The sequence below is a fragment of the Bicyclus anynana genome, chromosome 16 (assembly GCF_947172395.1).
Source record: "Bicyclus anynana chromosome 16, ilBicAnyn1.1, whole genome shotgun sequence".
Classification (NCBI taxonomy): domain Eukaryota; kingdom Metazoa; phylum Arthropoda; class Insecta; order Lepidoptera; family Nymphalidae; genus Bicyclus; species Bicyclus anynana.
In genome coordinates this window covers 172,252-186,528 of record NC_069098.1, presented here as the reverse complement: position 1 = coordinate 186,528, position 14,277 = coordinate 172,252, and the positions used below count along the sequence as shown (strand labels likewise).

Below are 14,277 nucleotides of genomic sequence, written 5' to 3'. Positions count from 1 at the left end.
GCATCAGTTAAAAAAGCTCTTTTTAGCATCATTTAAAAAAGCTAAAACTTAGTATTCACTAATACAACAAATGTGTTCTCAAGTAATGTTCACAAGACAGCGTTTATAAAACACAACGCTTTTTTTTCGCAGTGTTGCATTTTCAATATTGGGTGTTGGAAATAGACCTTCATTTAACTTCAGACTATATTTGAACGCTTTTTTTGTATCAAAAGAAATTAAAAGGAAAAAGGTAAAATGATAGACTTGTAGAAATTAGGAAATTTATTACAACTTAGTTCCAGTAGAGAACAGAAGGATGCTGCAGGCTGTCTGGACACGCGGGTGTTGTTAGTAATCTAATTCCAATAATTCATTTATGGATGTTAATAATTTTGAGTGATACATAAATTACTCAAAATTACAGAAACTGGCAGGTCTTAGCTCTCTAACAACTAGCACACTGCACAACAAATCCTGACTCAAATATGTAACATCTTATACAAATAAAAATGCTGAAGTGCAGGTTCCTACTCCAACAATTTTAATCATAAAAAATTATCAGGTCTTGGGGCAGGCCCTCGCATAGCGACTGTATATTGACCGTGTCTGTAGTACTAGCACACAGCATAGCGTTAAAAAGAAATCTTTAATCAATGAACATCTCCTTTTGAAGGTTATTGTGTTAATTATTTTTCAATTCAATGCAGGCAGTTTGAAAATAAGTAGCCACCTTGTTTGGTGTATATGTCAACAGCCTAGGTTGTCAATTGATTAGTCTATGAATAAAAGCCTCAGACAAGAGCAGGTCGCACTTGGGTGCTACAGTAGTGCGTCCCACGATGGTATTAAGTAGATACAGTGTTCAACCAAGTGATTAACCGAGTGATCAACTGATCAACTAGAATGTGCACAAACATTACAGATGTGTTAATGAAAGAAATAAACATAATAATACTTGCATACCAATATTTTATCTCTTATTATGAAAGTAATATTATTTATTTAATGGTGACAAAGCTTGTCTTGTCGCACAGCACACCGCTATCTTAAGAGAAATGACGAGAGCCTCCGGCCGCGTGTCCAGGCGCGCCGGACGTAGGTACATGCTAAACTAAACACAATCCGCTACACTTATATGAACACATGTTATTTAACAAACAAACAATAAATTAAAACAAACTGGTTATGATGTCAAATCAGAGTGAATTTAGTTATACTTAAACAAAACGTTTACCTAGGCACTTATAAATTATGAACATTTAAACTAGTGTCATTATTTTAATTTTCAACATTTATTTTCATTTCACTGTGAAAATCGGTGAGTTGTTGAACACTACAGTACTCAACAGAGGCGACAGGTTGATTGGACGTCAAAAGGTTCAATATCAGAAATCGATTGTATCCGTGGAAGCTGTGATCTGCAGGGTTATCGTTTGTGTACCCTACAAATAATGAGTCGCTGCGTGGTTTTTCATCGTATTTTCGTTCAAGTAGTACGTTATTTTAACCGAAAATCGTTATTTACGTAATTTTATTGAAATAATTATGTTATATGATTGTAAAAACCTAAAACCACTGCCACTTGATGTAACATGGTGTAATCGATGTCATTTTGTTGAGATAAGTATGTTATATGATCACAAAAACGAAAAACGATGTAGTAACTTATTATTTGAATGGTACACTGAGACAATAGGTTACATAATACGTTGACACTACAGACTACAGACCTCGCTGGTGATGCGCGTCGAATGCCAGCTCCGGCACACGATGCGCTGCGGCGGCGGTGCGGCGTCGCTGCGTCGTCTCACATCGACACGAGGCGGGGAGGCGGGGAGGGGTGACTGCGTCGCGACGCTGCTCGGCCGCTGCGACATAACAACGTTGCGGCGCCGCACCGCTCGTGTGCCGCTGATGCGGTGAATGTTTGCGATGCGGCGCCGCTACGCACCGTGTGCCCGCTGTCACCGCTCGCACCGCGCGCGCTCTCGGCTACAGTTGACATCGAAACTAATCTAAAGTGTACATTATTGGATTCACAACAGAATGCGACTAGATATTATTAAGATTAAGGGCGTGGCCACACCGCCGGCGCGACACGTTCAACGAAACAAACGTCCCGTACAATAACGAGACTTGTCAAAGGACATATCCCAAAATGGGCCTTTATTATTTATAATTTATAGTATTTTTTACGGATACAAATTTCTGTTTACAAAATTTTCAGAATTTTTAAAGCCCACGTTAATTAAATAAATATTTTTTTGCTCCCTTGTCTACAAAATAAAATAAACAATACAGTAAGTCTCCAAAACAGCCAATGCTGTGTTTTAAAATCGCCTTATTATTATGTTTTTTTAAGATAAAAATAATTTGTTCTGCTTGACACTCAGAATAAAGGCCCAGCCTCCACACAAAATCCTTTATATCCCTTTAAAAACGAATACATCACAACTTATTAGTTCTTAAAGTTTAAATATTTCGACCCTACGCCTCGACCTGATATATTTTTAAAGATAATAATCGTTTGAAAATAGAAACAATCGCTTAAATATAATACTTTCAAAATATTAATAAATTGTACATAATTTGGAACATTAACATGATAATTACAGTGAGATTATGTAACGACAGAAACTTTACGAGCATCGGAGAAACTGTATCGCGTTACTGTGTTTGTACGGAGGAATCTCGTAAATATTAGTGTGCGTAGAGCTTTATCGCTCGGTGCTGCGCGGGGAGCGGTCAGGAGCGAGAGAGGACCTGCGGAGGAGGAGGAGGGAAGGACAAAAAGGGATCACCTCCTGCCTCAGACCATTTTTTTTTATTCTTTACAAGTTAGCCCTTGACTACAATCTCACCTGATGGTAAGTGATGAAGCAGTCCAGGTTGGAAGCGGCCTAACTTGTTAGGAGGAGGATGAAAATGCAAACACCTTTTGATTTCTACACGACATTGTACCGGAACGCTAAATCTCAATCGGCCCAGTCGGGGGTGGAACCCAGGACCTCCGTGTTGTAAATCCACCGCGCATACCACTGGACCAGAGTCCGTCAATTATCGTAAAGGACTATTCTCGCTAGACGTTACTTGTTTATCAAAGCATACGATCAATGATCTAGTGCGATTTTCATAGTTGGAATCGTGTTTGTCGGTTAAAAAGCTTCGTTAAAATTGCTTTTTGTTTTATGGTAATGTAAAAAAACGGGCAAAAAGTTCTAGTTTAGTATAAAATACCAAATCAAAGCTCGTTTTCCTCAGAAAACGACGGACAATTTTGTCCTTCTATATTGGTCTGAGCCTCCTGCACACGCGAATGTCGCGTTCGTGATACATTGTGTCACATATATGCCGAACGTTGCTCTTCAACACAGTAACTATACTTTTCTTCATAATTATTATTATGTAAACCTAACAGCTCGCCACATTAGCGACAGCGTTCGTCGCTAGCGCATAGCTGTAGCTTCGCTATTTCTGTACATTGGGGCCACACATCGAAACGGTACTACCGATCAGATCTCTAGTGGTCGGCAAACTTCCAACATAAAACACTAAATAACAATACAAATTAAAATTACACCAACAAAATAATAATAAAAAAAAAATATTCTCGATTTGACTACAATAAGATCTCTACAACTTTGTATATCTATAATATAAAGTAAACGTGAATAATGAATATGTCTTATTTTAAAGTAATGTTAGATGGAAGATGACCAGTTGACCGACGATGCGCACAGTGTGACAGTGTGACATGGACACGTCTGTATCTCATTTATTGCGATATAAAAGAGTAAAAGTTAATAAAAGTGGAACTAGTACATTCGCTTTATGGCAACTCCACATTTACTGTCACTATACAATGCAATAAACAATATTTCTTTAGATGAGATTGACTTGAATTTATTTAAATTTGATAAAAATGAAATCAGCTATCTTAGTACACATAATGCTTCAGAGCTAGACAGTGTTTTCCAAATATATTTTCATTTATTTTCGACTCGCGTGTCGCACTATACCTCATGATAGAGGTCTATAGCAGTCGTCAAATTACATATTGTGTGGTACAAACGTCTCCTTGCCGTCTTACTTATTTGAAGACTCAGCCCCTGAGTGCTCACACGGCTACATCTGTAGCTATAAGGCGGCCGACACGGACAGTCAACGGTCAAGAAATTGTAACGTCAGTGTGAGGAACCGTACACTGAACTGTTTGTGAAGTTCCGTACACGGACGTTGACAGACAATTTGAATAGTGTTCTAGCTAGTGAGAGGACATCACTACTTTCCGTCTACTTCTCGAGAACAGGCGACGTGAGGACAACATTATATTGAAATTACTGGTTTTTACAGATAAAACTATTTTTAAAATTCATATTATCGACGGTTGGTATTTGTATAAAGTTGGCCGCAAACGACTCGCTCGGCCGTCGCCGCCGCTCTGCGACCGATCGACGCGATCCGCTCGTCAACGAGCGACACTAGACCTAGAGTCTAGACTCGCTTCTCCTTGGAAGCTGATCACGTGTAACCGTCAGCAGCGAGCGAATGTGCATTTGCAGAAAACATGATATATCAGTGATAACTATAGCGACGGCCGAGCGAGCGGTGGGGGGGGGGGGGAGGCGCCTACACGTCCACCACCATCTTCTTGTGGATGTCGGTGTTGCCCACCACGCTGCAGAACTCCTCGAACGAGATCTTGCCGTCCTCGTCCTTGTCCGCGAACAGGATGGTCTTGTCCACGATCTGCTGCAGCTGCGTGTCCTTCAGGTTGTTGCCCACCATCATTTTCAGCACCTGCAATTGTGCAACCGTCAGATTGTTACCAGCTCTGTTAACCTCTACCGTATACCGTTGTGCTTACGTCTATGAATGAACCCTAAGGGAAAAATTTGTACCGAATTTATCATTCACGAAAACAATCGGAGATACCAATTAGCAGTCTATAATATGTTTTTACAATACAACACACTTTCCTTAAGAGAATTAGTATTGCTTTTTTAAATATTAGCAATACTCCACTTCCACTCTATTCCCATTTTTTTACCATTTCTAATAACTGCTAGGAGCGGCTACTACAATAATGTAATGGGCAAAGGTCGAGGCTGATCTGCACTGCAGGACATAGGCCTTTTGTAAGGACTTCCAAGCTTCATGATCCTGAGCCGCCTGCATCCAGCAAACCCTTGCGACTCGCTCGATGTCGTCAGATTGTTGGGGGGTTGACCAACACTGTGTTTTCTAGTGCGGAGTCGCCTTTTCAGCACCTTGGGACCCCAACGTCCATCGGCTATTCGCACTATGTGCCCCGCCCATTACCACTTCAGCTTCGCAACTCGTTGAGCTATGTCGGTGACTTTAGTTCTTCTGCGGATCTCATTTCTGATTCGATCGCTATATATATATATATATATATATACAGCCATAGCTCGTTCCATCGCCCGCTGTGTGACTCTGAGCCTTCTTATTATAGTTAGCGACCAAGTCTCGCAACCATAGGCAAGACACGCACTGTTGAAGACTTGTCTTCAGGCACTGAGGAATTTCGAACGAAAAGATTTCGCAAAGTTCCAGCCGAGTTAAATTCGGCGGTTCACCTTTTTCTCGAAATTGGACCTACCTAACTGGACTATAATCCTAGGTATTCGTCTACAATTTCGAGTGCAGCGTTTTCAACTATAACGGGTGGAGCGATACATGAGCATTACACATTATTTTCGTTTTGGCCATGTTCACTTTCAGACCCACCTGTTGAGAAACTCTGCTGAGGTCATTGAACATGGAACATGATATGGTAAGGTCTCTGCAATGATACCTAGATAGTCCGAAATACCGCAGTTGAATGATGTACTCGCCATTGATATGCCAAGTCCGTCCCAGTCCAGAAGCTTAAATCTTCCAATGCGACGGTAAATAGCTTCAGAGATACATCTCCCTAAGGCACTCCTCGCTGCAACTGGATTGGCCTCGTAGTCAGATGCTGAATACGGACTGATATAATGGCGGTAGTACAAGCACTTCAACACTTGGATGTACCTGTAGTCCATCCGGATTGCAGAGATCTGCAATGACCTTAGCATAGCACAGGTTTCCACAGAATCGAAGCCTTCCTCATAGTTCACATACGCTAAGCAAAGTGGCTGTTTATACTCTGAGTCTTCTGTATAACCTGTCGCAGGGTATGGATGTAGTCTATGGTACTAAAGCCTTTCCGGAATCCGGCTTGCTCGGGAGGCTAGATTGTTATCAATCGAATTTTTAATACCTCGGTATTGAAGTCTCGCAAGTCGCTTAGATATCTTTCTATTAAGTAGTCGGTATTTTGACGTATCTACTAAAAAATGTAATCTCATTTCTTGCCTCTCTTCCATGAACCATAAGTGTTTGGTCTGAGAACTTCTTGGTTCTTTTCGTAGGGTGGGTGGTACGGTGGATCATTTAATTCTAATTGCAAACTCATAGTTTCGAGCCAAGAACAGTTTTTACGGGCAATACTTTCGTGCCAAAAGCTTGTAGTCCTTGACAGTGTTGTTGTTTATGCAGCCTTAAAGTTGTCAGATGCAAAACGCGTTTGAGGGGCTACACCTCCTCAACCCACCGACAGGTGACTATGTGCCCGGAGGGATTTACGGACGAAATTCGTTCCTGGTTCGAGAATGGTAATCAATTATGGTACTCCTCCTCACCTGAAACAGCTCGCCGTTGGAGATGAAGCCGTCGTTGTCCATGTCGTAGATGCGGAACGCGAAGCGAAGCTTGGACAGCTTGTCGCCCTTCACGCTGAACTGCGACACGCCCTGGATGAACTCCTTGAAGTCCACCTGTGCACAAACTGAGTCAGCGTCGAACGATACACACTTAAATAATTATTTTCTTAACGACAAGGATGCTTGGAGAGAATCGCACCGGTTTCAATTTCTCAATAAAATAATATGCTGTATTAATCTGCTGACTTTCTTGCAATTTTTCACTGTACAATCTGTCTTCTGTACTGGACTCACTACAATCCACTTGACGCAAGCAGAAAGAACTTGAAATATGAATTTATATTTGCACACACGCCATCCAGATCCTCGTAATGTCAATGTTGTTAATGATTTAGAGAAATGATCACCATACACCTCGCCATGAACAGGTAACGTACGAGTAACAAATTCGTGGATTGGCCTGTTTATTTAAAAATAATCAAGACTGTAGTGAGGAGTGATCAGTCAGATCACTGATCAGTCAGATCACTCCTCACTTCAGTAAAAAAAGGCGGCGATCTTCCTTGCATGCCCTGAGAAGTGTTCCTCTGTGCATAGCCGATGATGTGCACTTATGAGGTCTGTTCCGTCCGCTGTACAGTAGGCTCTACTCACCTCCCCGTTACCGTCCGCGTCGAAGATGTCGATCACGCGCTGCACGAGCGGGTTCTGCTGCAGCTCGGGCAGCGACATGAACTCGTCGATGGAGAGCGCGCCGGAGTTGTCCAGGTCCAGCTTGCGGAAGCGCTTGCCGAGCCGCCGGATCTCGTCCGCGTCGACTACCCAACGCAAACACACTGCTCGACGCGACCCGACGCGCGCCCGACGCGACCGCGGGCGACCGGCCGGCCGCGGTCGCGTCGGGCGAGCCGCGCCGCCGCGCGCTGGCACACTACCACTACTGGCTACTGCGTGCTGCGTCCGCCAGCAGGTGGCACATTGCGAACTACGCCGCCAACAGCCCCGCTGAATATTATTTGTTCAAAGCGCACTCATTCGCCTCGTGTTCAGAGCAGACTAGCATTCGGTTTTCTATTTAATTAATTTGTTATTAAAATACCTATAGAGAAGACGTCTTTAAACAATAAAAGTTACCATATTCTACCAAATAAACAAAGATTTTATTTGAATAAGATATTTATTTAAGGAGAATTTTGAAAATTAAGTATTTGAGTATAATACAAACATAATTAACGCCGAGGAGGCGACCCGAACAATGGATAGCAATTCGATCTTAAGTCAACTTAGTCTGTTTGTAACTTCGTAACGACTGAACTACCGTCGGTCTAAAAGGCTTCAATTTTTGATAATAAAGTAGATTTTAACTAAACACTATACTGCTCTGATACAAAAATAGAAATTCAGTATGGCACAGCGATCGTCGTGCGCGCGCGCGCGGCGGCGGCGGCCGCGCTGTCGGAACACACAAAGCGGCTATCGCTCGCGCGCGCGGCCGGCGGCGGCACCGACTCGGCGGCCGCGCGCGCGAGCTCATCCCCGTGCACCAAGCTAGCGCGTCGCCCCCGCGCCCCGCTACGCTCTAGAGCAGCCAACAGAACAAACACTAAGCAATGAGAGAGGTCAGACAGGAAACGTGAACATGTGCGACACTACAGCGGCGCCTCGCCGGCGGAGCTACGGCCACGCGAGCCGCAGCGAGCGCGGGGACGCCGGGCCGCCTGGCGACGGTCGCCAGGGGCCGCCGGCGCGAAGCTCTTTACTGACGCCTCCCCGCGGGTCTCATCCCGAAACGAAGCGGAGCCCCGACATCCGCGATACTGTCTCAGAGATTACTGTAATGACTATACAATATCTTTGAAAATCAGTTAGGTCCGCGTGTACACAGCAATATTGTTAATATACCGACAATATAGAGTAGGGTTCAGTGCGAGTCGTCCACCACGGGGTACTCTACTGCATCAACATAAGTACATGGGACGGTAGGTACATAATGGGCGGGACCTCGGCTCTGAGTTGGCTATTGGCTATTTTTGTACCTATGAATTTCCCGATTTATATCTGAAATATTTTCTTATTTCGTCCTTTTTAGACCACTTTTACGTAGTTGGGTTGTAGTTTTTAAACTTAATTTTATATTGCTTATGAGAAAGGAACTCGGTGAAGATCTTTATCACGTCGCCGTCAAACTTATACAGAACCGTCCCTGAGCAAATACAAATATGGCCTGTTATGAAAAAAATTAGTACGAAATGTATGTAGCATTGATTACAAGGAGAACATGTACGGAGCCGCGCCCCGGCAACCCCTGGCGCGGGCGGCGGCCGGCGGCGGGGCTGTGCGGCCGACGTCTCCCATCGCACACGCTCCTGACAGTGCCCGCACTGAGCGCACGCACCGCACGCCGCGCGCCGTGGCAACACATGATGACCAACCGCCGAATGATAAATATATAAAACATTTGTAGGTATTTGTTTGTGTGTCAATCAAACAAAGTCAATGACGTCCAGGCGTTCTAGATTCCGCACTCTTTCTCATGTTAGCAAGTTTGGCAGCAACGCGCAGTTGTATACATAGTCCGGGATCGGCGGAGCATGTTTACGAGAACAATTGATTACTATCAAGTTAATTTTCCGTGAGTAGCTTCATCTTGATGAGATGCTCAACTTTTATATTTACGGAAATTCTGTGCAGAATACAGAACTCCTGTATTCTTTCCGTCTGTGACGTCTTCCTGACAGGACCGATGACGTCGCAAGTTTCCAGCTCGCGCGACACGAAGCGTGCGGAGGGCGGCGCGCAGTGCCTAGTGTGCGATCAGCCCACGATAACAACCATCTCAAACATTCACGATCTAACCACGCAGGTCTAAAGGCACTGGTGATGCACTTGCACTAGCCCAAATGTAAACTCTATGTATATCCAGAACAATTTTTATAACTATGTGCAATAGAAACAAATAAACATGTACAAGAATGAGGAACATGACACAAAATATAATACAATACACATACACCCACTAGATGTGTGATAAGAAGCAATGAGCTACGTCCTGACATGGGTAACACTTGAATTTGATTTACAAATTTTAACAGGTTTAAATGATTACAAACTAACACCAATCAGCAAAGCAAATTAAGGTATCTATGTGTTATCTTTACTATTAATTAACAACCTGTAGCAGGGCAATACTTTTTAACTAGATGTTTTAGAAACATTAATAAAAATTTACTGTTTATAAGGATTATTGACTCTATTTGATTTTACCAAGGCAAGTTCTTCAGTAATTCTTCACAAAATTTTCATCAGAAGTCAGCTATTGATGCATGACTTAATTGGATGGAAACAAAGAGTGAGTCATGAATGCCAGGCCCGATAGTCTGTTGAAGTGAATGTACCACAAGCCACTAACACTAGGAAACAAACAGCACCTACCCTACACAAATGATTATATCAAGCTGCTCTTGTTAGCTGTCAAATCATCAATAACAAACTCTGCAACTTCACTGCTGGATACATTACTTTATTTGATGTTATATTAGTAGACTTCTTGTTATAAACATTTATGATATGCCAGTAATATTCACATAAATAATATGGAAATACCCATCAGCTGTGACTGCAGGCTAGCTGCCGCTCCTCTGGTACGCTCTCCTCTCAATATCATGTCTGATTTATGTTTAAGATCTCTAATGACTTGAAGCAGCTTGTGTTGACGTGTCCGCAGCCAGTGACTCGGCGCACTAGCCCACAGCCCAGCAGTGTAACACAGGAGTTGTCTGCATCTATCAAACCATAGCTGTGCTGATTTAGTATTTTATTGACTATAAAATGCATATTATGGTTTATATATGGAAAAATTGTTCTGGATTTGTGGGGTGTACGTGCGGTGTCAACATGGAGATGACGTCAGCGAGTGACACTACACACTCACAGTTCTCCACCTTAAAATCAATGCAGTTAACACGTGCTGAAACAAACCTCAAGTTATGCCTCTTATGCACCCTACTCGACCTCACACATTCCCACTACGCCTCCAGGGCTAGGACGCCGAGGGGCTTAGCGTCGCGCTAGCGTGTCTCACAAACAACACTGCTCTGTTACTTCTCGTACGAGACAAATGCAATGGAACATCCGTTAAGGCAGTCAGTAAAGAAAGGTGAAGAGTAAGACGCAGCACAGCGGGTACTCACAGTTGGAACAGAGCTCCATCGGCAGAGAGTTCTCGTTGCCCTGAAACAGTCACGGTTCTTGTTGGTCCTACACACTACACAGTATAACTTAACTAATTATCATCACACATTTGTATTTTAAATAGCAGGATTCTCGACAGTCATAATTCTAATAGTAGGTGCGACGGTTTACACATAGAAGTACATTTTACAATATTGGTATCGAACGAAGTTAGCGCTGCTAAGAAATTAAATCAAAGAGTCCAGTCTCACCATGCTGCCGGTTGGGTATCACACTCAGTCACAAATTAATACGATCAGTGAATTATGGCACTAATTACAAAACAATGGTAAAACTTAATGATTTTGATGAAGAAATTAATTTGCTGCAAATCACACCAACAGACCAAAAAAATCGATTAAAGATAGAGAGAAGAGATAGATAAATAAATGTAAATTTTGACCACAGAATCCACAGATTATATTACTCCACAGATTAAATATTGTGATCTGTATGTGTCTGTCAAAGAGTAAATTATTAATTAATATATCTCTGTATTACTCCAACTCCAATGAATTAAGCAAAAAAAGTTAAATTATGTTGCAAGTAACGAAACTTAATATTTATGATAGCGACTTAATTTAAATGAGATTAATGTACGCTACGCATAAAGTCAAAGGCATGCCATGGGAACTTAGAAGAACGTGAAATCTTTATGAAGCAGCGCCATCTACATTCTAGATTTAAGATTCCAGAATAGTAAATACAATTACTTATGGTGTGTATGTATTATAATGTTTTTAGAGATTTAAACCGTGTAAGTATGGAAAAAAAAAGAATTATTTATCCTTTTAATTTTGACGCGCAATAGGAAGAATGTGTTTGTATTTCTAAAGCAAAGGGATTATTACAGATAGACAGTAACCGTACATTAATTTCAACGATGTTCCATATACACCGCGCTACGTTATTCGTCTTAAACCAAAATCCCACATAATGTACCCAATGTCTATTGTCCATCAGTGTTATTAAAAAAAAAAACAAAGTACAATTCAAGGAGTTACAATTGTAATAAACTTTCAAAAATCGATTATTTTAACACATCCTGTATTTTCAAACATCTACCTACCTCCTCGCCGCAGTCACGTCGGCAGCCCGTCGGTCCCTTTGAGCTTTGAGGTCATTCACTTTAACCTATTTCTTTAAATTAAATTTTATTTTATTTACGGGTGTTAACCCTTACTAGACCTGTGTCCATCGCGATTGATCGAATCTCTGATACCCGATCAGTACTTGTGCGTGAGCGAGTGACGCGGCCGTCAGCGCTTCAAATAATCTGCGAACGATTTTTGTTCACCACACTGAATTGGACTTGTAACAATTATCTGGATCGAATACTCGTCGGTCAGTCGTACAACATCACTCTACAGAATAGCAACCTAAAATCCGATCAGTTCGGAATTTTAACGGCCTTCGTGGCGCAGTGGTGTGCGCGGTGGATTTACAAGACGGAGGTCCTGGGTTCGAACCTCGGTTGGGCCGATTGGGGTTTTAGTCCAGGCCTGGCTGGTGGGAGACTTCGATCGTGGCTCGTTACCACCCTACCGACAAGGACGTACCGCCAAGCCGTGGATTCAAATACTCCCCCTAATAAGTTATTTCAGATTGCATAATCACTTACTACACTACCGTCAGGTGAAATTGTAGTCGATGGATAACTTGTAACGAATAAAAAAAGGGTTCCGATTCATGTCCTACGGATGTTCAGTTTAAGACTCAAGTAACTACATACTTTAAGTCGAGTCGTAACGATACACAAAACACGAAAGACCCGTGACCCGAATGATCGAATTATTAAGACCCAACCTCACCTTGCGTTATAAGAAACGATCGAAAGATACATTTCTTACCTGTACCTATTTTTGGACATTGCCGACAATAGTTACGGGTTAGGCGGCGAGCGGCGTTATCAAAAAGGAAACCGCAAAAGACTAGGGCTTGCTATTTTTTTAAATATCGGATTCTCGATATATCGATAATTTCAAAATAAATTTTTCGGCTAAATGAAAACTTTTAACAATTTATTAAACTTCACTATTTTTTTATGTAACTTAATTGACAAGTAAATTAATACGATTAAACATGTTTAAAGTTTTGTCTGAGGGTAAAGTAGTGTATACTATCTGAATACATTACGTTTTACGTAATAAAGTATAAATAAAGTAAAGTAGATTATGTTTGATAATGTTTTAGTTTAAATAATTTGCGAGGGATATAAAAAATTAAAACTTGTTAAAAATATCTAGTATCGATATCTACGTTTCAATATCGAACTATCGATATATCGTCCATAAAAATATTAGTAATGAATACTTATCGCTATTAAGTGATAGCCCAGTGGATATGACCTCTGCTTCCGATTCCGGAGGGTGTGGGTTCGAATCCGGTCCGGGGCATGCACCTCCAACTTTTCAGTTGTGTGCATTTTAAGAAATTAAATATCACGTGTCTCAATCGGTGAAGGAAAACATCGTGAGGAAACCTGCATACGAGAGAATTCAATTCTCTGCGTGTGTGAAGTCTGCCAATCCGCATTGGGCCAGCGTGGTGGACTATTGGCCTAACCCCTCTCATTCTGAGAGGAGACTCGAGTTCAGCAGTGAGCCGAATATGGGTTGATGACGTATTAAGTGATAATGTCGATATTTTGATATATCGATATTTTATTAACAACCCTAGTAAAGACACTGCCGCCGACTAGGTGTATCAAAAATAGTAGGTATGTAGGTATTAAACAACAAAATTTCTGAAACTAGGTTAAAGTTCATTAACTTCTTCTTTCCAAACAGAATGAAACAGGATGTTCTGAAATTTTTTCATCAATTTTAATTTTTTTTTTCGATAGCGTGTGAATGTGCTTTAGCTAATTTTTATTATTACTATAGAGTTTCTCATAATGGATACATACATGTCGCGGCGGATTATAGACGCGGCCGGTAGCACGGTGTAGTCATTTGGCCTAGTGGTGTATAACAAAGGTACGATCTAATAATCCTGAGTTCGAGCCCGGACAATGGAAAACTTTTTGTCTTTTTTTTTTGTTTTTCTTAATTGGTTTCTTCAACTTTTACAAAATCAAAAATCTCACATTTACAAAAAATATGCATTATTATTTTTATAACATAATGGATACTATACTAAAAATACCGTAGCTAGTCACTAGATGGCGCTATCACAAGCGTTCCGAAAAAAGTTAGAGTTGCCTATCTATTTCCAATAATACATTGTAATCTTTGGTCAAAGGCTTACTGTATGATTTCTGTACCTATTAATTTATTTTCGCAACCAACATATTATGCTTATTCTCTAATGTCCAAAAGTCTTTGCACTGCAGCTTCGGCACCTTTCTAATCCT

The 14,277-nt window shown here is 41.5% G+C and overlaps 1 protein-coding gene across 2 annotated transcripts; it reads right to left on the bottom strand.

The window, feature by feature from the left end:
• Positions 1-246: 246 nt before the first annotated feature.
• Positions 247-11,320, bottom strand: LOC112051763 (calcineurin subunit B type 2). Of its 2 annotated transcripts, XM_024090545.2 has the most exons (6): positions 11,135-11,320; positions 10,883-10,922; positions 10,624-10,659; positions 7,347-7,510; positions 6,672-6,806; positions 247-4,782 (listed from the first exon to the last, which is right to left on the bottom strand). In XM_024090545.2, exons 1-6 carry the CDS (start codon positions 11,135-11,137, stop codon positions 4,612-4,614), a joined length of 549 nt encoding a protein of 182 aa, XP_023946313.1. In that variant the 5' UTR covers positions 11,138-11,320; the 3' UTR covers positions 247-4,611. The 2 variants fall into 2 exon arrangements, with proteins under 2 accessions (XP_023946313.1, XP_023946314.1); XM_024090546.2 differs by lacking the exon at positions 10,624-10,659 and having other exon boundaries at positions 11,135-11,314.
• Positions 11,321-14,277: the final 2,957 nt, after the last annotated feature.

Bases quoted from the DNA above. Each gene is read 5' to 3' on its own strand.
- LOC112051763 (XM_024090545.2), bottom strand. The intron at 10,660-10,882 runs GTGAGTACCCGC...GGTTTGTTTCAG, and splicing joins GATGGAGCTCTGTTCCAACT to CACGTGTTAACTGCATTGAT. The intron at 7,511-10,623 runs GTGAGTGTGTAG...TGCGTTGGGTAG, and splicing joins TGATTTTAAGGTGGAGAACT to TCGACGCGGACGAGATCCGG.